Below are 27,384 nucleotides of genomic sequence, written 5' to 3' on the forward strand. Positions count from 1 at the left end.
GTTTTCTAGTGCTAAAGTACTTTATCATTTCCACTTTAAAAGTAAGGAAATTAAAGCCCAGCAATATTTAATGTAATCATCTTATCACCTACTGTTTTGGTAGCATTATATTAGGCGTCCATCAAAAGCAATAAATAGAAAGACATAATTCTTTTCTCAAAGTCTTTATAGCCTAGTTGAGATTAACCAACTGGACCACTATTTCAGTAGGAACAGATACTCTTTCCTATAGAGAAGATTTCTCCCAACTCAACCAATTTTAAAATTAATAAAGTATTTCTTAATTAAGTCAGTTTCTCCAGCCAGGTCTACATTGATAAGGAGAGTAATTCTAGTCAGCACAGATTTATTTAACTACAGATTCACATTTTGAAAGAAGGAGGTCTATTTCCATGAATATTCTACCTTTAAGTACAGTGAGGAAAGTAGGACCAGGCAAACGTGGTCTTCTAACTTAAAAAAAAATAAAATGTTAAGCACATTATGGCTCTGTGAATCTTTGAGAAAGGACATTTAGGGTGTCACATCTTTGAGCTTTTTAATTCAAAAACTAAGATGGATATAATGTACTTAATATCAGTATTATTATCGTGGAACAACTCTCAACTTATAAACTCCTGCAGAGGACTTTGATGGAGTAATTATGGCATCTCTGAAAAAGACTACAGTTATTCTGTAATAGTAAAAGGGTCAAATAATCAGAAAGATAACACAAAATGGATGAATCTCAAAACTATTATGTTAAGCAAAAGAAGCCAGAAATAAAACAGTACATACTGTGTGATTCATTTATACAAAGTTCAAGAAAAGCCAAAAATAATCTAGAGCAATAAAAATCAGAATACTGGTTTTATCAGGAGGGTAGGAATAGTTGTTAACTGGAAAGGGGCCAAGGTAACTTTTGAGGGTGATGGAAATGTCTATATCTTGATCTGTGTGGTAGTTACAAGATTATACAGATAAACTAAAATTCATAATGCTGTATATACTCTTAACATTTGTACAGTTCAGTTCAGTTGCTCAGTCATGTCCAACTCTTTGCAACCTCATGAACCGCAGCATGCCAGGCCTCCCTGTCTATCAACAATTCCCGGAGTTCACCCAAACCCATGTCCATTGAGTTGGTGATGCCATCCAACCATCTCATCCTCTGTCGTCCCCTTCTCCTCCTGCCCTCAATCTTTCCCAGCATCAGGGTCTTCTCAAATGAGTCAGGTATTCACATCAGGTGGTCAAAGTATTGGAGTTTCAGCTTCAACATCAGTGCTTCCAATGAACACTCAAGACTGATCTCCTTTAGGATGGACTGGTTGGATCTCCTTGCAGTCCAGAGGACTCTCAAGAGTCTTCTCCAACATCACAGTTCAAAAGCATCAACTCTTCAGCGCTCAGTTTTCTTTATAGTCCAATTCTCACATCCCTACATGACCACTGGAAAAACCATAGCCTTGACTAGATGGACCTTTGTTGACAAAGTAACATCTCTGCTTTTCAATATGCTGTCTAGGTTGGTCATAACTTTATCATATACATATATATGTATATATATATTATATATATATATACATACATATGTATATGTGTTATACTCCAATAAAGTATTGCTAGCATGAGAGAAAAACTATTTCATAATCTTACTTCTCCATACCTCACAATATGAATATTAGGTTTCAATCACACTTAAATCCTATCTTCCATCTTCATTTCCTCCTTCATATGTCTTCTCAACTATATCCTTTGCCTCGAATTCCCTTTTTCCTCCCTTTTAACTATATGAACTCCATCTGCTTTTCAGGTCTATCTCCTACCAGAAGGTTTCCTTTTTTTTATTCTTTTGTTTTTTGATTATGCTGGGTCTTCAGTGCTGCACGGGCTTTTCTTTGATTGCGGCAAGCAGCAGCTACTTTCCAGTTGTGGTGTGCAGGCTTCTCATTGTGGTGGCTTCTCTTGCGGTGGAGCACAAGCTTTAGGGTGCAAGTGTTTCAGTAGTTGTGGCTCGAGGGCTCAGCAGTTGTGGTTCCCTGGATCTAGAGCACAGGCTCAATAGTTGTGGTGCACAGGCTTAGTTGCTCCACGGTATGTGGGATCTTCCTGGATTAGGGATAGAACCCATTTCTCCTGCACTGGCAGGTAGATTCTTTACCACTGAGCCACCAGGGAAGTCATCAGAAGACTTCTTCAGATATTCTAGTCAACACTAATATTCCCCTATTCTGTATACCCTTCTGCATACTTCAGCTCAATACCACACAGTCTGTCACTTATTTTTCTCAAATTGTTTCACTTGTACTTTTTTTTAAATCTTCTTTTGACATTTTAAATGAAGTAAAAAATCCATACAGAAAAAGTTCAAAAATCTCAATCGTACAGCTCAGAATTTTCTCAAAGTGAACAAACATATATTAACAACACAGAAATCAAGAAACAGAACATTAGTCTCATCTTTCAGACACTATTCAAAACAAGGGTAACCAATTATCTGACTTTTAACACCATGTATTAGGTCTACCTGCTTTTGCGATTCGTATTTATGTAAATATACAGTATATACTACCTTGTATTTTGCTCTGTTCAACATTATATGTGAGGATATTCACATAGCTACAATTATTGTAATCTATTCTCATTGCTATATAAAATTTTAATATATGACACAATCATAATATAATCTTATTATTTTTAATTGTGGCAAAATACACATAACAAAAAATTGATCATTTTAACCATTTTTAAGTGCATGGTTCAGTAATATTAAGTATATTCACACTGTTGTGCAACCATCACCATCATACATCTCCAGAATTCTTTTAATCTCACAAAATTGAAACTCTATACTCATTAAACAATAGTTCACCATGTTCTCCTCTCTCCAAACCTCTGCAACTACCATTCTATTTTCTGTCTCTATGAATTTGACAAACCAAGATACCTCATTGAAATGGAATTATACAGTATGTCTTTTTGTGAATGGCTCACTTCACTTAGTATAATGTCCTCAAGGTTCATCTATGTTGTAGCATGTCTCAGAAATTCTATCATTTTCATGGCTGAATAATATTCCATTGTATTCACTTATATTAGTTTCATCTTTTAAACATAAGCTTAAGGGTAGAGGCAATGTTTTATGCTTCTCTTTTATTCCCTGTCTACCATAATGATAGATGTATATAAGTATTCAGTTACATTTTGATTGATATATTGTAATAATGCTAAGAAGCAGAGATGGATATTCAAAAAAATTCCATTCTGTTATGGTATGACTTAAATTAGCTTTAAATCAGATTTATTACATAATCACATTTTATTTGATTGAATAGTAAAATTAAACTTCCATACCAGGTATGTACTATCTGAGTGGTTACAGGAAACGTAAAATTTTTGAGCATGTAAATAAAAGCTAAAACGTATATAGCCAAACATTGTGCTAAGTATTTTACATGTATTAACTCATGAGTATAACAATCTACCTGGATGGTAGATTCTACAAGTTTATCAACTTTATAAAAACTAACACACTGAGATATTACGTGATGTGCCCAGTGAACACTCAAAAATAGAGGGATAGATGATTATAAATTTATTAAAATAACATAAACTGTATTTCTTCAACCTACTTCTGCAATATTTAACATGATCCTTACCAGCATTTCTGGCTCAACAGAACTCCTGTCCATCCTCCCAATATCATAGCTTTGGCTGTAATTTAAAAAGGAAAAAAGGACATATAAATACATTTATTTCAAATTATACTTTTTTCAAGATTACATATTACTAAGAAGACATGTGATAATTATACTCAATTATAACTTTTCTATTTTGCACTACAACAGATTATTAGCCAATTAATACATAAAAATTAATTGTATAAAGCAATATTTTCTAACTTTAGAAAACCACAATTTCCTCAGGATGTATATTCAATAAATCAACACCATAATTACAGTATTGCACTTCTCCATTTGGCTATATATACTATATAAAACTGTTTTACATGTGTGTACAAGCCCTTACTTTAGGAGCACATTTTAAAGTGTAACAAATATATTTTTATAATGAAACAAATACAAGCGTTTTCATAAAAACAAATGTTTCAGGAATATTTATTATGCTTCACAACACCCTTGTGACGCACAATATTAGTTCCATTTTGCAGCTGAATGAACCAGTTTAGCAGTTAAGTGATTTCTAATATTTCTTAGATTAATACTGAAAATGAGAGCAAGGGGTTGGGGAGAAAAGAAATTTGACTTTCAGTTATCTGCTTTAATTACCATACTATATTATCTATGGGACATTCTGATAACCACAAATAATGTATGAATATGAGCCTCAGGTTTTCAAAACACCTAAAAGCAAAACAAAGATCACTCACCATAAAATTGGTATTCCAAGGAAGGAAGTCAATAAAATTTTGGTGAACTGTACTAAATTGAAGCCATTTCTCTGAAGAATTTCTTTTAAGAAACTCTCAAAGACCCAAAGCTACCAAACTGAGTTTTCAGCTTGCTAACAAGGGTAAAAAGCTGGCCTATATTATAATAGCCTCAATGAAAGCCCTGTTTCATAGAGGTCTCTGTTGGTACATTAAACCTTCTACTTTTTAAATAATCAATGAAAACAGAACTTCTGCAACCGTGGTGTTAAGGAGTTCTTGGACCCTCTCTCCCCAGTGAAACAATCATCTGCCTGGAAAAATCATTAAAACAACCACTTAAGGTCTCTGGAAAGTTCCTAAGGGCATACAGCAATCGAAAAATATTTATCAAACAAAACCAACAGAATTTCAGTAAAAACGGTGAGAGTCTCTGGCATTTGAGCTATGACCTGCTCCTATCCACACCACCTCCATGTTATGGAAGTACTCCAGATGAGTGCTGTCAAGAAAGGGATTAGGCAGTGGGGTGGGGAGATGAGTAAAATAGGTGACAGAAATCAAGAGGCACAAGCTTTCAGTTTTAAAATAAATAAGTCATGCAGACATAATGTACAGTATAGGGAATCAGCTCAGTCAGTTCAGTTCAGTCGCTCAGTCGTGTCTGACTCTCCGCGACCCCATGAATCACAGCACGCCAGGCCTCCCTGTCCATCACCAACTCCCGGAGTTCACTCAAATTCATGTCCACAGAGTTGGTGATGCCATCCAGCCATCTCATTCTCCGTCATCCCCTTCTCCTCCCAACCCCAACCTTTCCCAGCATCAGTCTTTTCCAGTGAGTCAACTCGTCGCATGAGGTAGCCAAAGTATTGCAGTTTCAGCTTTAGCATCAGTCCTTCCAATGAACACCCAGGATTGATCTCCTCCAGAATGGACTGGTTGGATCTCCTTGAAGTATAAGGGACTCTCAAGAGTCTTCTCCAACACCACAGTTCAAAAACATCGATTCTTCGGCGATCAGCTTTCTTCACAGTCCAACTCTCACATCCATACATGACCACGGGAAAAACCATAGCCTTGACTAGACGGACCTTTGTTGGCTAAGTAATGTCTCTGCTTTTCAATATGCTATCAAGGTTGGTCATAACTTTCCTTCCAAGGAGTAAGCGTCTTTTAATTTCATGGCTGCAATCAGCATTTGCAGTGATTTTGGAGCCCAAAAAATAAAGTCTGACACTGTTTCCACTGTTTTTCCATCTATTTCCCATAAAGTGATGGGACCAGATGCCAATACAGGCAACTAAACTTGTGATCATTTTGTAAGGTACAAAAATATCAAGTTATTATGTTGTACACCTGAAACTAATATAAAGTTGAAAGTCAATTATACTCCAATTTAAAACAAAAAAAAAGTGGGAATTGCCTCCCAGCATCAGAGTCTTTTCCAATGAGTCAACTCTTCACATGAGGTGGCCAAAGTATTGGAGTTTCAGCCTCAGCATCAGTCTTTCCAATGAACACCCAGGTCTGGTCTCCTTTAGGATGGACTGGTTGGATCTCCTTGCAGTCCAAGCAATTCGCAAGAGTCTTCTCCAGCACCACAGTTCAAAAGCATCAATTCTTCGGGACTCAGCTTTCTTCACAGTCCAACTCTCACATCCATACATGACCACTGGAAAAACCGTAGCCTTGACTAGACTCACCTTTGTTGGCAAAGTAATATCTCTGCTTTTTAATATGCTATCTCGGTTGGTCATAACTTTCCTTCCAAGGAGTAAGCGTCTCTTAATTTCATGACTGCAATCACCATCTGCAGTGATTTTGGAGCCCCCCAAAATAAAGTCTGACACTGTTTCCACTGTTTCCCCATCTAATTCCCATGAAGTGATGGGACCAGATGCCATGATCTTCGTTTTCTGAATGTTGAGCTTTAAGCCAACTTTTTCACTCTCCTCTTTCACTTTCATCAAGAGGCTTTTGAGTTCCTCTTCACTTTCTGCCATAAGGGTAGTGTCATCTGCATATCTGAGGTTATTGATATTTCTCCCAGCAATCTTGATTCCAGCTTGTGCTTCTTCCAGCCCAGCGTTCCTCATGATGTACTCTGCATATAAGTTAAATAAGCAGGGTGACAATATATAGCCTTGACGTACTCCTTTTCCTATTTGGGACCAGAATGTTGCTCCATGTCCAGTTCTAACTGTTGCTTCCTGACCTGCATACAGGTTTCTCAAGAGGCAGGTCTGGTATTCCTATATCTTTCAGAATTTTCCACAGTTTCTTGTGATCCACACAGTCAAAGGCTTTGGCATAGTCAGTAAAGCAAAAATAGATGTTTTTCTGGAACTCTCTTGCTTTTTCCACGATCCAGCAGATGTTGGCAATTTGATCTCTGGTTCCTCTGCCTTTTCTAAAACCAGCTTGAACATCTGGAAGTTCACGGTTCACGTATTGCTGAAGCCTGGCTTGGAGAATTTTGAGCATGACTTTACTAGCATGTGAGATGAGTGCAATTGTGTGGTAGTTTGAGCATTCTTTGGCATTCCCTTTCTTTGGGATTGGAATGAAAACTGACCTTTTCTAGTTCTGTGGCCACTGCGGTTTCCAAATTTGCTGGCATATTGACTGCAGCACTTTCACAGCATCATCTTTCAGGATCTGAAATAGCTCAACTGGAATTCCATCACCTCCACTAGCTTTGTTCATAGTGATGCTTTCTAAGGCCCACTTGACTTCACATTCCAGGATGTCTGGCCCTAGGTGAGTGATCACACCATTACGATTATCTGGGTCGTGAAGATCTTTTTTGTACAGTTCTGTGTATTCTTGCCACCTCTTCTTAATATCTTCTGCTTCTAGTTTAAGGATTCCCAATTTCATTCATAACTACTGCAGCCTTTTTTAATCTGTGGCATCTCTAATCAGGGGATATAATCCCAAAAGTGTGGAAGAAATCAAGGAAAGCAGCAGCTATTTATGAAGTTTTTTAGCAAAAGAAAGGCTTGGAGGAGATAAAAACTGAGAAGGTCCTAAACTGAGATCTGTTTACAAGAACTGAGGGAAAGAAAAGGGCTTTATAAACAATACCCACTACCACCCTTTATGTCTTAGGCTTCTACTTCAACAGAATTCTAATACACTATAGCAATTTTGATCTCTTATCATTTGTGTAAAGATGAGGGGTTTTCCTTTTAGACTGAAAAGGTACTTTCAAACTGTACATAACTTCTACCTTCAGATATTCACTATTCATGAAAGAGTTAAGCCTATAGAAAGTACACTCACTTTCCATGCCCTCCTTCTAGTAGAAAATTCACAGAGAAGGGTGCTTAATTAGCAGCTATTTATTCCTGCTTGTATCACCGACTGCTCCCAACCAACTGGTCCCAACATACGGATAATTGAAGTCCAAAGAAAAACTAACCAAAAGACTGGCAGTATATGATAAAAGATGCGAGTGTTTGTCTCTATAATATTTTTACCTGGGGATTCAAGATGTACTCTGCATTTTATTTCATTGTGATAAATTTTGGAATAAACTAGTGAAGTGGCCATATTAGCACCCATATACAATAAATTGCAAACACATCACCTAGTAATAGCAACAGCTACTGCCATTTATTGAGCAGTTTTTATTTCCAAAGCATGTTGCTAAACACTCTACAATATATGCATCATCATAATCATCATAATCAAAAAGTTGGTATCTAAAAATAGGTATCACAATGTTGATAACTATTTTTGCTTCTTTTTAAACTCATTAAAATACAATCTTTTTCAAGGCCTTTGATAATACCTCACTAAGTTATTTTTATATCCCCAAAAGATGTACGGAAAAAACTGGAAGATTAAAATAATATATAATAACTAGGCCTAGAATTCAAGCCCTTCCTGTTTTCCTCAGTCTCATTCTAGTAACAAGAATACAAAAAATCAAAAGATAGTGGTGCTCTATAAATTTGTTATTATATAGTTTTTAATGAAAATATGACTGTGGGTCAAATAATGTTCCTAGTAATTGTGTGTGTGTGTGTGTGTGTATAAGTCACTCAGTCATGTATGACTCTTTGTGACCCCATGGACTATGGAATTCTCTTGGCCTAATAATATAGTCACTAAACATACACTGAAGAATTGATGCTTTTGAACTGTGGTGTTGGAGAAGACTCTTGAGAGTCCCCTGGACTGCAAGGAGATCTAACCAGGCCACCCTAAAGGAAATAAGTCCTGAATATTCATTGGAAGGACTGATGCTGAAGTTGAAACTCCAATACTTTGGCCACCTGATGCAAAGAACTGACCTGATGCTGGGAAAGATTGAAGCGGGGAGGAGAAGGGGATGACAGAGGATGAGATGGTTGGATGGCATCACCAACTAGATGCATATGAGTTTGAGTAAGCTCTGGGAGTTGGTGAAGGACAGGGAAGCCTGGCATGCTGCAGTCCATGGGGTCACAAAGAGTCAGACACAACTGAGTGACTGAACTGAATTGAAACATATAGTAAAAATCTGATACAGTTAGCTTATGATAGAAATATCAGTCATGCTCTATCACCATTATATTTTCCTTCTGTAAGGTTTTCTTAAAAAGATGACAACAGATAAGAGGTCAACAATCCATGGCATATATGATAATAACCTACCTGTTATGCCACTTAAGCCTAAGTCTACTCTTATAAACCACTTCCTAGAGAATATTCATGTTCATATTTATTCTTGGCATAAACTACAGGCTCACCTCCATAGTCTTAAGGTTCCAGAAGCCATCCATGGCACCATAACATCCTTTTCTCTTATTTTGTCCTTCCCATTCCTGTTTCCTTAGCATACTAATCTTTGATAGGTTGATGCCATCTTTCTGAGTGCTCCTCCCTCAAATACTGCCAAATCTTGGAGTAGAACTTACTCTTCATTCACTTTATAAAAAGGTTGCTCATTTAAAGGAAACCTGTGGTGTGGAGATTCCTTAGAAAACTGGAAACAGAACTGCCATACGACCCAGCAATCCCACTGCTGGGCATACACATCAAGGAAACCAGAATTGAAAGAGACACATGTATCTCAATGTTCATCACAGCACTATTTACAAGAGCCAGGATATGGAAGCAACCTAGAAGTCTATCGGCAGATGAATGGATAAGAAAGCTGTGGTACATATACACAATGGAATATTACTCAGCTGCTAAAAAGAATGCATTTGAATCAGTTCTAATGAGGTGGATGAAACTGGAGCCTATTATACAGAGTTAAGTAAGGCAGAAAGAGAAACACCAATACAGTATATTAATGCATATATATGGAATTTGGAAAGATGGTAACAATGACCTTATATACGAGACAGCAAAAGAGACACAGATGTAGAGAACAGACTTTTGGACTCTGTGGGAGAAGGTAAGAGAATAGCATTGAAACATGTATATTACCATATGTAAAATAGATTGCCAGTCCAGGCTCGATGCATGAGACAGGGTGCTCAGGGCCGGTGCACTGGGACAACACTGAGGGATGGGATGGGGAGGGAGGTGGGAGGGGGGTTCAGGATAAGGGACACATGTACACCCATGGCTGATTCATGTGAATGTATGGCAAAAACCACTGCAATATTATAAAGTAATTAGCCTCAAGTTAAAATAAATAATTTAACCAAAAAAATAAATAAATAAAGGGAACCTGTGGTAAACCTACATTAAACTAGTTAGTTCCTCTGGTATACTTTTAATAATTCAATTTATAAAATGTGATTTATAATAAAAATTGCAGGTATATCCCACTTGTGTGAAGCAGGCTAAATTGAGACAAGTATATCTCTTACAACTGCATAAGCCTGTTCTGTCAGACATAGTTCTTTATAGAGTTTAATCAATCTTTGGGCCCAAAAAAGTCTTTCATACAAACAAGTTATTTATATAAATATTTTATTAGAAATATACATGCCTGTGAGGACTATAATCTTAATGATATTTCTATTTATTTCATTAATGGCAAATGTAGTTTTCACAGTAGTTAAACTAATCAAGAGGCTATCTCCAAATAACTATAATTAACCCCACACTCAGAGAAGGGAAACATTTACTGAATTGATTTAATATATTTTACTCCATAATCCCCTGATATTCAAAGCACTTTATGTAACATCTACAGAGAAACATATTTTTCACAGAAATTCATTTAACCAGCAATTACTGAGTATCTGCCATGTGTCAGAACCTGTACTGGGCATAGGTATTCAGTGAAACACAGGATTCTTGCATATGAGCTACATTTTTTCACTATTCCTTTGATATTTCCAGAGTCAACACAATAGTACAAATCTTCCGTTCCGTCGCTCAGTCGTGTCCGACTCTATGCGACCCCGTGGACTGTAGCCTACCAGGCTTTTCCGTCCATGGGATTCTCCAGGCAAGAATACTGGAGTGGGTTACCGTTTCCTTCTCCAGGGGATCTTCCTGACCCAGGGATCGAACCCGGGTCTCCCGCATTGGAGGCAGACGCTTTAACCTCTGAGCCACCAGGGAAGCCCAGTACAAATCTTAGTATAGTAATAAGCATACAGTAAGTGCTTAATATGGAGAAGGCAATGGCAAGCCACTCCAGTACTCTTGCCTGGAAAATCCCATGGATGGAGGAGCCTGGTGGGCTGCAGTCCATGGGGTCGCTAGGGGTCGGACACGACTGAGCGACTTCACTTTCACTTTTTACTTTCACACATTGGAGAAGGAAATGGCAACCCACTCCAGTGTTCTTGCCTGGAGAATCCCAGGGACAGGGGAGCCTGGTGGGCTTCCATCTATGGGGTCACACAGAGTCGGACACGACTGAAGTGACTTAGCAGTAGCAGTAGCAAGTGCTTAATATATATTTACTTGACTAATATTAAAACACCAAAATTCATTTAAGGCTAATAATTTTAGCTGATCTTCCTACTTACCCACCTGCCCTTATACTCTTGGGTTAGCAGACAGCAATATACACCAAAGCAAAAAATAGAGTTTTCCATATTCTTGTTGGAAATACAAAGGAGGAATGGACACAGAACATGCTCTTTATGTTAGTATTAAGAATAGAATATACTTTTCTATCAACTGGAAACATACAAGAATAATAAACAATACATGTTAAAAGAGTAAATAAATTCAGCATGTTGGCTTTTGAAATCAGAAAATATTTAAACTTCCAAAGTACCCCATGTTAAGTATTAATTGAACTCTATGATAATAATCTTGAATTTACATTATATTTTTATATTACCTAAGCCAGAAAGAACTTTCTTCATATTTATTCTGCCTGTGGGTTTGTATTCCAAAGTTGTAACAGAGAGTATGAAGGTAACAAGTCTGCAATATAAAAAACAAACAAACAAGATATGTCAGATTCATGATTCTTTTAACATTAAAAAATGTATGGCATTTCAGAGTCTTTAAAACATAATAAGTGTCCTGTACATCAAAATAACCAATAACCCACTCATCCTTGGGCTTCCCTGATAGCTCAGTTGGTAAAGAATCTGCCTGCAATGCAGGAGACCCCGGTTCAATTCGTGGGTCGGGAAGATCCCCTGGAGAAGGGATAGGCTACCCACTCCAGGACTCTTGGGCTTCCCTTGTGGATCAGCTGGTAAAGTATCCGCTTTGTGGGAGACCTGGGTTCGATCCCTGAGATGGGAAGATACCCTGGAGAAGGGAAAGGGTACCCACTCCAGTATTCTGGCCTGGAGAACTCCATGGACTGTACAGTCCATGGGGTCACAAAGAGTCGGACATGACTGAGCAACTTTCACCTTCATTCATCCTTAACAAAACCTCTCAATTTATATAAAGAGGAACTAAAAATATTCACGGTGTTATATATGGAAAAGTAATAATTACTAATTGAACTTGAAAGGTTCTCTGTAACAGAAAATGGGGAAACCAATCATTGCCCAGCAAAAGAACAGGCCTCTGTAGGTTGCCAGATTCGTTAAAAAGCATTAGAAAAGAGTATATGCAAAGAAAACAAAATCACTATTGAAGGGGGAAAAAAATGAATGAATATCTTCTAAAATTAGGACAATTAAAAATAATTCTAAAGTTCAAAGCACTATCTAGTAATAAGACTTATTTAAAAATAATTTGGTGCTTCCCAAGTGGCTCACTGGTGAAGAATCTGCCTGCCAATGTAGGAGACACAGGTTTGATTCTTGATCCAGGAAGACCCACATGCCTCGGAGCAACTAAGCCCATGTGTCACAACTCTACAGCCCCAGGAGCCACATCTACTGAGTCCACATGCCACAACTACTGAAGCCTGTACACCCTAGAGCCCATGCTCTGAAACAAGAGAAGATCCTACACTGAGAAGCCCATTAACCACAACTAGACAGTAGCTCCCAATCACTGCAACTAGATAAAAGCCCACACAGCAATGAAGACCCAGAACAGCCAAATAAATAAAATTATTTTTTAAAAAAGAATTAATGTGTCTCTTAATAACAACAAAAATTTTCTTTACCTAAATTACAACTGAGATAAAAGTAGAAACAAGTATGTGAATGATGCCATAGGAAAATACTCTTACAGATTATTAACCAGCATTTCAATCTTTGTATCAACAATGTCATATCTTATAGAATTTTCATTCATCAAAATACTGGGAAATGGCATAAAAGAAAAAAATTTAATTCTAATAATTTACCCAAATATTCCCTCAGTATTTATAGAAACCATCTATCCAGAATCTGTCATACCCATATAAAGGAATCTTCTATATAAGTTTTACCTGAGTAAGACTACAGAGGCAGATCCTGAGGCAAGTTATTCATAAGTAATGTGTAAAGAGCTGTCTTGCTTCAAATAAGTTTCCCTTTGAAATTTTGTACAGTACAAAATTAAGTAGAAGTTCAATATGCATGCCTGAGTACATCAAACCTACTGTATATTTAAATCCAAACTAAAGAATAGTCTTGGTAATGTGGGTCTGGCAAGAATCCAGAAGTATTTATTTAAATGCATTCTCAACATTTCAACAGAAAAAGCTTAACTCATTACATGCCCCAGATCCCATAGGTTCACACAGGGCCACACCAATTATACAGCTATACTGGAATAATGCAGCTTATTTCCACTTGCTGCAGAAAGGCTTGCAACTAACTTATACAGAGAAAAATGGAAAGTAAAACTTTTGATGAACATTAAATATACTGAGTCTTTATCCAGTTTCCTCAGTGTTTTCTTTTTTTCTGCCCTCACAATTCCTTCAAGTGTATTTACATTAAATGCTACTTCCTAGGGAAGAAAAGATGGAGAAGGCAATGGCACCCCACTCCAGTACTCTTGCCTGGAAAATCACATGGACAGAGGAGCCTGGTAGGCTGCAGTCCATGGGGTCGTGAAGAGTCGGACACGACTCAGTGACTTCACTTTCACTTTTCACTTTCATGCATTGGAGAAGGAAATAGCAACCCACTCCAGTGTTCTTACCTGGAGAATCCCAGGGATGACAGAGCCTGGTGGACTGCAGTCTATGGGGTTGCACAGAGTCGGACACGACTGAAGCGACTTAGCAGCAGCAGCAGGGGAGAAAAGAATACCAAATAAGAACAAATTTATAAGACCAAACCTTGTTGTTTTTGCTGTGGTTTGGTCACTAAGTCATGTCAAACTGATTTGTGACCACATGGACCGTAGCCTGCCAAGCTCCTCTGTCCATGGGATTTTCCAGGCAAGAATACTGGAATGGGTTGCCATTTCCTCCTCCAGGGGATTTTTCCCAACCTAAGGATCAAACCCTCATTTTCTGTAACTCCTGCATTGGCAGACAGATTCTTTACCACTGAGCCACCTGGGAAGAGTATGTATAATACTTTGCATCTGATAATCCAAAACTTCCAATCCAAAAATATAGAATGCTTCAGAAATTTGAGTATCGTCCTTGTGCAAGGACAATGCTAATCTTCTCTGTGTCATTCAAATTTTAGTATATGTGCTGCTGAAGCAAGCTGCTGCTGCTGCTAAGTCGCTTCAGTCATGTCCGACTCTGTGCAACCCATAGACAGCAGCCCACCAGGCTCCCTCGTCCCTGGGATTCTCCAGGCAAGAATACTGGAGTGGGTTGCCATTTCCTTCTTCAATGCATGAAAGGGAAAAGTGAAAGTGAAGTCGCTCAGTTGTATCCGACTCTTAGCGACCCCATGGACTGTAGCCTACCAGGCTCCTCCATCCATAAGATTCTCCAGGCAAGAATACTGGAGTGGGTTGCCATTCCCTTCTCCAAAGATCACAGCATCCAGTCCCATTACTTCATGGCAAATAAGTGAGGAAACAATGGAAACAGCAGCATATTTTATTTTCCTGGGCTCCAAAATCACTGCAGACGATGACTGCAGCCATGAAATTAAAAGATGCTTGCTCCTTGGGAAAAAAGCTATGACAAACCTAGACAGCATATTAAAAAGCAGAGACATCACTTTGCCAACAAAGGTCCACATAGTCAAAGCTATGGTTTTTCCAGCAGCCATGTACGGATGTAAGAGTTGAACCATAAAGAAGTCTGAAGGTGAAAGTGAAAGTCATTCAATCATGTTCAACCCTTTCATTCTTAGGCCAGAATACTAGAGTGGGTAGCCTTCCCGTTCTCCAGGCGATCTTCCCCACCCATGGAACAAACCCAGGTCTCCCACATTGCAGGCGGATTCTTTACCAGCTGAGCCACAAGGGAAGCCCAAGAATACTAGAGTGGGTAGCCTATCCCTTCTCCAGCAAATCTTCCTGACCCAGGAATCGAACCGGGATCTCTTGCATTGCAGGCAGATTCTTTCCCAACTGAGCTATCAGGGAAGCCCCAAAGAAGGATGAGCGCCAAAGAATTGATGGTTTTCAACTGTGGTGTTGGAGAAGACTCTTGTGAGTCCCTTAGACAGGAAGGAGATCAAACCAGTCAATCCTAAAGGAAATCAACCCTGAATATTCATTGGAAGGACTTGCTGAAGCTGAAGCTCCAATACTTTGGTCACCTGCGGCAAAGAGCTGACTCATTGGAAAAAACCCTGATGTTGGGAAAGATAGAAGGCAGGAAAAGAAGGGGGTGACAGTGGATGAGATGGTTGTGTGTATATGTATACACACACACACACACACACATTCTTTTCCCTTATAGGTTATTACAGAGCATGGAATATAGTTTTCTGTACTATACACTAGGTCCTTGTTGGTTATCTATTTTATGTAAACAGTAGTAGATGCATGTTAATCCCAACCACCTAATTTGTCCCTCCCGGCCTTTTCCCTTTGGTAACCATAAGTTTGTTTTCTATCTCTCTAAGTCTGTTTCTGTCTTAAATAAGCTCATTAGTATCTTTTTCAGATTTCACATATAAGCAATATCATACCATATATGTCTTTGTCTGGCTTACTTCACTTAGCATGTTCATTTCTAGGTCCATCCGTGTTGCTGCAAATGGCATTATTTCATTATTTCTTATGGCTGAGTAATATTCCATTGTATATATACACCACAACATTATCCACTCATCTGTCGATGGACACTTAGGTTGCTTCCATATCTTGACTATTTATAAATAGTGTTGCAATGAACACTTGAGTGCATGTATCTTTTTCTATTACGGTTTCCTCAGGGTATATGCCCAGTAGTGGGATTGTTGGGTCACATGGTAGTTTTATTTCTAGTTTTTTAAGCAACCTCCATACTGTTCTCCATAGTAGCTGCACCAATTTACATTCCCACCAACACTGTAGGAGGGTTCCTTTTTCTCCACATCTTCTCCAGCATTTATTATTTGTAGACTTTTCAATGACAGTCATTCTGACCAGAGTGAGGTGATACTTCACTGTAGGAAAAACAGCCCAACTTTATTTTTATTTAAACAGCAGGAAATAATTTCTTACAGTTCTGAAGGTTAGAAAGTCCAAAATTAAAGTTTAACCATCACTTTTCTATGGTGAAGGCTCTCTTCCCAGAGCTGCCTTCTTGGATGATAGGGGAGAGGATGTGAGAAAAGCAAGTTCTCTGGGGCCCTTCTTATAAGGGTACTAACTTCATCATGAAGGCCCTTCCTCACCTAAGCTTAATTACCTCCCCAAAACCCTACCACCATACACATTGAGAGTTAAGGCTGCAGCAGATAAGTTTGGGGCAAGAGGGGACACAGTTTAGTTAATAGCATTTTGTAAAAACTGGCACCAATAGAAATGCTAAATATTTTAATGTTCAGCAACTTGTAACACTATTTATAACAACATTTAAAATCATATTAATATAGTTGTAATCTTAAAAATCTCCATTTTAAAAGATCAAAGGACTTTAATACATATGTCCCAAGGAAGCTATAAAAATAATTGGTAAACACATGAAAAGATGCATAGTGTCATTAGTTAGTAGGGAAATGCAAGCCAAAGGCACAATGAGAAACCACTTCACACCTACTAAGATGGCTATAATAGTAATTTTTTTAAAAGCCCAGAAAATAACAAGTGTTGCTAAGGGTGTGGAGAAACTGGAACCCGAATTCAACTGCTGGTGGGAATGTAAAATAGTACAGCCACTATGAAAAAGAGTTTGGTGGTTCCTCGAAAAGTTAAACATAAAATTACCATATTACCAACCATTCAAATCTTAGATTAAAACAGCTAAAAGCAGGGATTCAGATACTTGTACACCAATGTTCATTACAGCATTACTCATAGTAACCAAAAGGTGGAAACTACTCAAGTATCTATTAATTGATGAACAGATAAACAATTAGGTATATACATACAATGAAATATTATTCAGCCATAGAAAGGAATCCAATTCTGATACATGTCATGATATGCACCTTGAAAATATTAATGCTAAATGAAATAAGTCAGACACAAAAGATAAATATTATATGATTCCATTTATATAAAATATCTAGAACAAGCAAATTCACAGAGACAGAAAGTAAATTAGAGGTTACCAGAGGAAGAAGTAATGAGGAGTATTTGTGTAATGAGTACAGAGTTTATATCAGTACAGAGTGGTGACGGTTATACAACACTGTGAACGTACTTAGTGCCACTGAATTGCATGCTTAAAAGTTGTTAAAATGGCAAATTTTATGTTACATATATTTTAGCTCAATAAAAAATTATAGTAGATGTCACCTAATATAGAAAGAAGGATAGAATTAGAAAAATAGCCAGGTGTCAACCATCACAGTACCAATTTAGGCAGGAAATCTCAACAGATAGGGAAAGTTGGATGAGAAACTGGATTTTACAAAGTCTCAGGGCATCATCTCACAAAACACTCAGGAACAACAAAGGGAAAAAATACATAAGTTTACACTGGAGAAACCTGTAAAACACCATTTTAACCAAGAGATCCAAGTTAGCACCACCACCAATAGAATAAATCAATCTTGTATGTCACTCAACAGAATCATTTCTGTGATTTTCTGGCCCCAAATTCGTAACTTAGTCTAATCATAAGGAATCCTTCAACAAACCCTAATTTGGTTAGAGAGAGGGAACTGGGGAGACATCATTTAAGGGTTCAAACTTGCAGCTAGTAGATAATTTCTGGAAATTTAATGTACAACATAGTGATTATAGTCAACAATACTGTGCTGTAAATTTTTAAGTTACTAAGGAACTAGATCTTGACTCTTCTCAACACAAAAAAATGACATTTATGTGACATGATAAAGGTGTTAGCTAACACTACTCCAGTAACCATACTGCAAATTAAAAATGGATCAAATCAACATGTAAAATACCTCAAATTTATACAGTGTTATATGTCAAATATACCTCAATAAAATTTCTTTTTAATTTTTGAAAAAATTAAGTCACATTCTACAAATCGGCTGTTCTGGAATCTTCAAATTTGTCAAGGTCAAGAAAGTCAAGGCAAAAGTGAGGAAGTTTTCCAGTGAAAGAGACTAGAGACTAAGTGAATCCTAGAAAGAATCCATTTTGTGTAAAGAACAGTATTGAAAAACTTGAACTAGGTTGCAGGGCAAAGGGAATATAGGAATTCTTTTTAAGATTCTTGTTACAGTTTTGTAACTGTGAAATTGTTTTTAATTCTTTTAAAGACTAGAAGACTACCTCCACATAATATTAGCAATATATAAATAGTTACTGAATTAAGTTCTACATTAGAACATAGAATTTGAGAGAAAAGTAAGACCAGTTTCACATGAAGGTACAAGTGAGGGAGCCCTGAGATCATCCTGATACCAAATTTATCTTTGGTATCAGTCTCCTCTGTAACAGTAAAGACTGAAGTAACATAGGCCTGAAATAGGGGAGAAAGAATGGAAAAGGGAGGTAAAGTGGAAAAATCAAAAATTATCTACTGGCATTGAAACATGTATATTATCATATGTGAAACGAATCGCCAGTCCAGGTTAGATGCATGATACAGGATACTCGGAGCTGGTGTACCAGAGGGATGGGATGGGGAGGGAGGTGGGTTCAAGATGGGGAACACATGTACACCCGGGGCAGATTCTGTCAATGTATGGCAAAATCAATACAATAATGTAAAGTAATTAGCCTCCAATTAAAATAAATAAATTAAAAAAATAAAAATTTTAAAAATGCCAAAAATAAAAATTATCTACTCGGGAATATTGATAAACTCCAGTCTGAGAAACAGGTATTATTTATCCTATCAAACTGCTCACACCTCCAAATCCAAATACAGAAAAATACTATGGCAATGATATGAATAGCTGCTATCAACCTTGTCAGTAGGGCAATAAACTCATTTTTTCTTTCTTTCATCACATACCATGACATATGGAGGAAATATTACCAAAGTGTTTTGACAATAAAAGGGAAAGCAAGGAAATGTTAAGTAACCTATATTACTTTTTAGAACACCTGTTCAATTAAAGAACAAAAGAAGGAAAATATTTCAAATCTTGGCTAAGTAAGTAAATCTTAAACAAAATATAAACTCTATAGGATCACATGAAGTAGTAATGAGTCTTCCTAGACCGTGATATAGTGTATTTTCAAACTCGTGGAGAATGAAGGCAGAGATTTCACTCACCATTTGGGGAAGTCTCATCAACATATCTTTACAGCGCAGTATACAACTAGATGCTCTTTGAAAATCCCCTTGAGCAACTGCCTGGAAAAGCAAAAAACAAAATGTCAGTAACTGGTTAAAATGAATAACAAGCTATATGTCTAAAAGTCAATTCTGACATGTGAATTGCTGTTAAAAGGTCTTGATTTGTTTAATTCTTCTTTTCCAATGTGGATTCCTACTATTTTTCTTCTCTGATTGCTATGGCTAAGACTACGAAAATCATGTTGAGTAATAGTGGCGAGAGTGGGCACTCTTATCTTGTTCCTGACTTTAGAGGAAATGCTTTTAGCATTTCACCATTTAGGATGCTTGCTGTGGGTTTGCTGCATATTAAGGTATGCCTACTTTCTGAAGTAGGACGACGAGTTGACTCACTGGAAAAGACTCTGATGCTGGGAAGGGTTGGGGGCGGGAGGAGAAGGGGATGACAGAGAATGAGATGGCTGGATGGCATCACCGACTCTGTGGACATGAGTTTGAATGAACTCCAGGAGTTGGTGATGGACAGGGAGGCCTGGCGTGCTGTGATTCATGGGGTCGCGGAGAGTCGGACACGACTGAGCGACTGAACTGAACTTTCTGAAGAGTTTTTAATCATAAATGGGTATTGAATTTTCTCAAAGGCTTTCTATGCATCTATTGAGATGATCAATTTGTTAATATGGTGTATCTTCTTCAGCTCCATAGTTCAAAAGAACCAATTCTTTGATGCACAAGCCTTCTTTATGGTCCAGCTCTCACATCCATATGTTTGTGTTGTTCAGTCGCTCGGTCATGTCTAACTATCTGCAACCCTGTGGACTGCAGCACACCAGGCATCCCTGTACTTCACCATCTCCCGGAACCTGCTCAAATTCATATCCAGTGAGTCAGTGATGCCATTCAACCATCTGGTCCTCTGTCGTCCCCTTCTCCTCCAGCCTTCAACCTTTCCCAGCATCAGGGTTTTTTCTAATGAGTCAGCTCTTCATATCAGGTGGCCAAAGTAATGGAACTTCAACTTCAGCATCAGTCCTTCCAGTGAATATTCAGGATCGATTTCCTTTAGGTTTGACTGGTTTGATCTCCTTGCTGTCCAAGGGACTCTCAAGAGTCTTCCCCAACACCACAGTTCAAAACCATCAATTCTTCAGCAATCAGCCTTCTTTATGGAGCAATTCTCACATCCATACATAACTACCAGAAAAACCATAGCTTTTGACTATACGGACCTTTTTCAGGAAAGTAATATCTCTGCTTTTTAATATGCTGTCTAGGTTTGTCATAGTTTTTCTTCCAAGGAGCAAGTGTCTTTTAATTTCATGGATGCCGTCACCATCCACAGTGATTCTGGAGCCCAAGAAAATAAGTCTGCCACTGTTCCCATTGTTTCCCCATCTACTGGCATGAAGTGATGGGACCGGATGCCATGATCCTAGTCTTTTGAATGCTGTGTTTTAACGCAGTATTCTCACTCTCCTCTTTCACCTTAATCAAGAGGCTCTTTAGTTCTTTTTTGCTTTCTGCCATAAAGGTGGTATTTGGGAAACTCAGAAGTGGCCACGGGACTGGAAAAGGTCAGTTTTTATTCCAATCCCAAAGAAAGGCAATGCCAAAGAACGTTCAAACTACTGCACAATTGCACTCATCTCACACGCTAGCAAAGTAATGCTCAAAATTCTCTAAGCCAGGCTTCAACAGTACATGAACTGTGAACTTCCAGCTGTTCATGTTGGATATAGAAAAGGCAGAAGAAGCAGAGATCAAACAGCCAACATTCGTTGGATCATCGGAAAGGTGATAGAGTTCCAGAAAAACATCTACTTCTGCTTTATTGACTATGCCAAAGCCTTCGACTGTGTGGATCACAACAAACTGGGGAAAATTCTTCAGGAAGTGGGAATACCAGACCACCTGACCTGTCTCCTGAGAAATCTGTAAACAGTTAGAACTGGACATGGAACAACAGACTGGCTCCAAGTCAGAGAAGGAGTACATCAAGGCTGTATATTGTCACCCAGCTTATTTAACTTATATGCAGAGTACATCATGAGAAACGCTGAGCTGGAAGAAGCACAAGCTGGGATCAAGATTGCAGGGAGAAATATCAATAACCTCAGATATGCAGATGACACCACACTCGTGGCAGAAAGAGAAGAAGAACTAGAGAGCCTCTTGATGAAAGTAAAGAGGAGAATGAAAAAGCTGGTTTAAAACTAAACATTCAGAAAACTAAGATCATGGCATCTGGGCCCATCACCTCATGGCAAATAGATGGGAAAACAATGAAAACAGTGAGAGATTTTATTTTGGGGGGCTCCAAAATCACTGCAGATGGTGATTACAGCCATGAAATTAAAAGACACTTGCTCCTTGGAAGAAAAGCTATGACCAACCTAGACAGCATATTAAAAAGCAGAGACATTACTTTGCCAACAAAGGTTCGTCTAGTCAAAGCTCTGGTTTTTCCAGTAGTCACGTATAGATATGAGAGTTGGACTATAAAGAAAGTTGAGCACCGAAGAATGGATGGTTTTGAACTGTGTGTTGGAGAAAACTCTTGAGAGTGCCTTGGACTGTAAGGAGATCCAACCAGTCCATCCTAAAGGAGATCAGTCCTAAATATTCATTGGAAGGACTGATGCTGAAGCTGACACTCCAATACTTTGGCCACCTGATGCGAAGAGCTGACTCATTTGAAAAGACCCTGAGGCTGGGAAAGATTGAAGGCAGGAGAAGAAAGGGACGACAGAGGATGAGATGGTTGGATGGCATCACCGACTTAATGGACATGAGTTGGAGCAAGTTCCTGGAGTTGGTGATGGACAGGGAAGCCTGGTGTGCTGCAGTCATGAGGTGGCAAGGAGTTGGACATGACTGAGCAACTGAACTGAACTGAACTAAGTGTGGTGTCATCTGCATATCTGAGGTTACTGATATTTCTCCCGGCAATCTTGATTTCAGCTTGTGCTTCAACATCCACATCCATATATGACTACTGGAAAAACCATAGTTTTGAGTAGACAGACCTTTGTCAGCAAAGTGGTGACAAAGCAGACCTTTGTCTGCTTTTTAATACAATGTCTAGGTTTGTCACAGCTTTCCTTCCAAGGAACAGGGGTCTTTTAACATTGTGGCTTCAGTCACCATCCACAGTGATTTTGGACCCAAGAAAATAAAATCTGTCACTGCTTCTACTTTTTCCCCATCTATTTGCCATGAAGTGATGGGAGTGGATGCCATGATCTTAGTTTATTTGAATGTTGAATTTTAAGTCAGGCTTTTCACTCCGCTCTTTCACTCTCATCGAAAGGCTCTTTAATTCTTCTTCACTTTCTGCCACTAGAGTGGTGTCATCTGATCTGAGGCTGCTGATATTTTTCCCAGCAATCTTGATTCCAGCTTGTGATTCATTCACCCCAGCATGATGTACTCTGCACTGAAGTTAAATAAATAGGGTGACAATACACAGCCTTGACGTACTCCTTTCCCAATTTTGAACCAGGCTGGTTTTAATGTCTGGTTCTAATCGTTGCTTCTTGACCGGCATACAGGTAACTCAGATGATAGGTAAGGTAGTCTGGTATTCCCATCTCTTTAAGAATTTCCCACAGTGTGCTGTGATTCACAGTCAGGCTTTAGCATAGTCAATAAAGCAGATGTTTTTCTGGAATTCCCTTATTTTCTCTATGATCCAACAAATGTTGGCAATTTGATCTCTGGTTCCTCTGCCTTTTCTAAGTCCAATTTGTACATCTAGAAGTTCTCAGTTCACATACCACGGAAGCCTAGCTTGAAGGATTTTGAGCATTACCTTACTAGCACACAAAATGAGCACAATGTCCAGTAGTTTGGACATGCTTTGGCATTGCCCTTCTTTGGGACTGAAATGAAAGCTAACTTTTTCCAGTCCTTTTTTGTGCTCATCCTTGCATGAAATGTTCTCTTTATTGCTCCAATTTTCTTGAAGAGATCTCTAGTCTTTCCCATTTTATTGTTTTATAATGATTCTTCATTATACCTACCATAATGTTGTTTTAAGTATGTATATGAAGAATATCCACTCTCACACATTTCAGTTCAGTTCAGTCACTCAGTCGTGTCCGACTCTCCGCGACCCCATGAATCACAGCATGCCAGGCCTCCCTGTCCATCACCAACTCCCGGAGTTCACTCAAACTCATGTCCACAGAGTCGGTGATGCCATCCAGCCATCTCATTCTTGGTCATCCCCTTCTCCTCCCGCCCCCAACCTTTCCTAGCATCAGAGTCTTTTCCAGTGAGTCAACTCGTCGCATGAGGTGGCCAAAGTATTGCAGTTTCAGCTTTAGCATCAGTCCTTCCAATGAACACCCAGGATTGATCTCCTTTAGAATGGACTGGTTGGATCTCCTTGCAGTACAAGGGACTCTCAAGAGTCTTCTCCATTTATGTAGTTGGAAAACAATCTTTTCAGATAATTGTGGCTATTCTTTTTTGATACAACACCGAAACTCAGTAAGTAGCAGTTTCTTAGAGCTTAGTTGTAATGTGAATTCTGGAACCATACAAATGAACTTTTCATAAACAAACTTTTACATTAAAACTCATGGACCTATCTTATCCTTTGAGTCCATCTTTTAACCATGCATGAATTTGTAACAATATGAACTGGAAATTTGGAAAATATTGGTTAACTGAGTTATGTAGATATACCAAAGGTTGACACATTGCATTATAACATGTCAAAAAAAAAATCATTCATACTCACCACTCTTAACATAGTATTGAAAGTCCCAGCCAGCACAATAGGTTAGAAAAGAAAAGTTATACAGATTTGAAAGGAATAAAATCGTCCCTATTGTAGATGACATGATAGCCTACATAGACAAAAAAAAAAATTATCAAAAAATTCTAGAATAAGTGAATTTAGCAAAGAGACAAGATACAAGATTAAGAGTAAAGGGACAAAGTAGGTGATTAAATAGCTAACTCTAGCACGTGCATGCATGAGTTGCCTCAACTGTGTCTGACTCTTTGTGACCCTATGGACCATAACCCGCCAGATTCTTATGCCCATGGGTTCTTCCAGGCAGGAATACTGGAGAGGATTTCCACTTCCTCCTCCAGGGGATCTTCCCAACCCAGGGATCGAACCCACATCTCTTATATCTCCTACGTTGGCAGGTGATAGTTCTGCCAACTCGTGCCAACCCCACTGGGGGATTGTAAGTAGGAAAAATATGGGAGTCCCTGTAAGTTAATGACTCAAGAAAGCAGGTATGCTTAATCGCAAAACAAAGCAGGCTTGCTCAGTAACAGAAGCATGAGACAAGTACCCAAAAATAAAATAATGGTGGCATGAGACCAACATCCTGTCCAGTGCACACAATAAATTAATGATCCCTAGGACATGCTCCGGAGAAGGCAATGGCGAGCCACTCCAGTACTCTTGCCTAGAAAATCCCATGGATGGAGGAGCCTGGTGGGCTGCAGTCCGTGGGGTCGCTAGGGGTCAGACACGACTGAGCGACTTCACTTTCTCTTTTCACTTTCACACACTGGAGAAGGAAATGGCAACCCACTCCAGTGTTCTTGCCTGGAGAATCCCAGGGACGGGGGACCCTGGTGGGCTTCTGTCTATGGGGTCACACAGAGTCGGACACGACTGAAGTGACGCAGCAGCAGCAGCAGCAGCAGCAGCAGGACATGCTCTCTGCACATATTTAAAACAACAACAATAATTTGTGGACCTAGCTTGACAATGTAGGAACAAGAAAACTCCCCTGCCCAACCTGGAAGAGGAGATGATGATGGAAGCATGATATCTACTCAAGAAAGACAAAGATGGTCTTCTCCACTTTCCCACTTTTCCTTTTATTATAAAACTGCAGCCCAGTTAGTTCTTGGGGGCACAGCACCCTCTCACCTGCCCACTTATAGCCCCTGCAAATGACTTATTCTAATAAATCACTTATCTAACACTTTGCCTCTCACTAAATTCTTTCTGTAATGAGATATAAACTTCAAAGCCTTCTGAAACACCACCCAGTAGTTTCAAATAGACTAAAGCTAATAGTCCAGAAATAAATGGTTACATTTAGGGTCAACTGGTTTTAGACAAGGGTACAAAGACAAGTCAATGAACAAAGAATAGTCTTTTTTAAAAAATGGTGGTAGGACTGGATATTCAATACAAAAGAATAAAACTGGATATTTACCTCATACCATATGAAAAAAATGACTCAAAGTGGATCAAAGGCTTAAATGTAAAAGCTAAAAGCTATAAAATTCTTAGACTAAAATATAGGAGCAAATCTTCCTGATCTTGGGTTAGGCAGTGGTCTCTCTGATATGACAACTACAGCACAAGCAACAAATGAAAATAATAAATGTCAATTCTTCCCAAATTGATACATAGGCTGAACACAATTAAAATGTAAATTCTAGTAAAATTTTTTGGAAATACGGATGATTATTCTAAAATTTATATGTAAAGGAAAAGGAATTAGAATAACTAAAATAATTCTGAAAATAATAATAAAATGGAAAATCACTCTACCTATTTTCAAGACGTCATCGGCTATAGTAATCAAGACAGTGTGATAGTGAAAGGGGAATACGCCAATACATCAAAAGGAAAGAATGAATATCCCAGAAATACCAATAGATCCACCCACACAAGTATGGCCAACTGATATTTAACAAATGTGCAAAAGCAATTCAGTGGTGGAGGGATAGTCTTTTCAACTAAAGGTGCTGAAGCAATCAGATATCCATAAACAAAAAAGGAACCTAAACCTCACACCTTACAGAAAAATTAACTCAAAATCTAACATAGATTTAAATGTTAAAGGTAAAGTTATAAAACTTTTAGAAGAAAATATAGGAGAATATTTTCATATTTAGGGTTTGGTAAAGAGTTTTGAGACATGATACCAAAAGCATAATCCATAATAGGAAAAAATCAACTGGACATAAAATTACTTTTGTCTGCAACCCTACTGAAATACTTAACAGACAAGTTACAAACTAGGAGAAAATATTTCCAAACACATATTTGTCAAAGAACTCAAATCTAGAATATATAATTTTTAAAATTCACAGTAATAAAAACAAACAGTACAATTAGAAAGTGCTCAAGACATGAACAGACATCTCACTTAAAGAGAATATACAAGTGGCAAATAAGTACATGAAAAAGAAATTTAACATCATTAGCCATTAGTGAAATGCAAATTAAAATTGATGAAATAATACCACACATTTAACAGAATAGCTAAAATAAATTAGGCACAATACCAAATGCTTGTATGCATGCAGAGAATGGGATCTCTCAGATATTGCTGGTGGGAATTAAAGTGGCACAGCCACTCCAGAAAATAGTTTGACTTGACAGTTTCCTCAAAAATAGACAGCTAAACATACACTACCCATTTGATCCAGCATTTGCAGTCCTGGGCATTTACCCACAGAAATAAGATCTATGTTCACACAAAAATCTAAAAAAAAACAACAACAACACTACACACAACTGTTCATGTCAATTTTACCTGCAAAAGCCAAAACTGGAAACAACCCAAATTCCTTCAATAGTGAATGGCTAGACAAATTGTGGTATATCTATACCACAGAATACTGCTGCTGCTACTGCTGCTAAGTCACTTCAGTCGTGTCCGACTCTGTGTAACCCCACAGACGGCAGTCCACCAGGCCCCCCATCCCTGGGATTCTTCAGGCAAGAACACTGGAGTGGGTTGCCATTTCCTTCTCCAATGTGTGAAAGTGAAAGTGAAGTCACTCAGTCATGTCTGACTTGTAGCGACTCCATGGACTGCAGCCCACCAGGCTCCTCCGTCCATGGGATATTTTAGGCAAGAGTACTGGAGTGGCTTGCCATTGTCTTCTCTGCTACTTGCAAATAAAAAACAAACTATTGATACAGAAAACTTGGATGAATGTCAAAGGAATTATGCTGTGTGGGAAAAGT

General features: G+C 38.3%; 1 protein-coding gene and 1 non-coding gene across 2 annotated transcripts in view; both read right to left on the reverse strand.

The window, feature by feature from the left end:
- The window catches only part of TEX11 (testis expressed 11), a 186,300-nt gene that overhangs the window by 125,529 nt on the left and 33,387 nt on the right, over positions 1-27,384 (reverse strand). The window contains exons 7-9 of the mRNA XM_055437603.2: positions 19,395-19,475; positions 11,625-11,710; positions 3,642-3,696 (exon numbers count right to left, since the gene is read on the reverse strand). Coding sequence (XP_055293578.2) covers positions 3,642-3,696; positions 11,625-11,710; positions 19,395-19,475 — 222 coding nt within the window. The remainder of the gene's footprint in view (positions 1-3,641; positions 3,697-11,624; positions 11,711-19,394; positions 19,476-27,384) is intronic.
- LOC129535282 (U6 spliceosomal RNA) lies at positions 14,246-14,348 on the reverse strand. The gene has a single exon (XR_008681561.1). It is a non-coding gene; the product is annotated as a U6 spliceosomal RNA (small nuclear RNA).

This window comes from Moschus berezovskii, chromosome X, assembly GCF_049115385.1.
Source record: "Moschus berezovskii isolate FMDL1 chromosome X, NW_MosBer_1.0, whole genome shotgun sequence".
NCBI lineage: Eukaryota > Metazoa > Chordata > Mammalia > Artiodactyla > Moschidae > Moschus > Moschus berezovskii.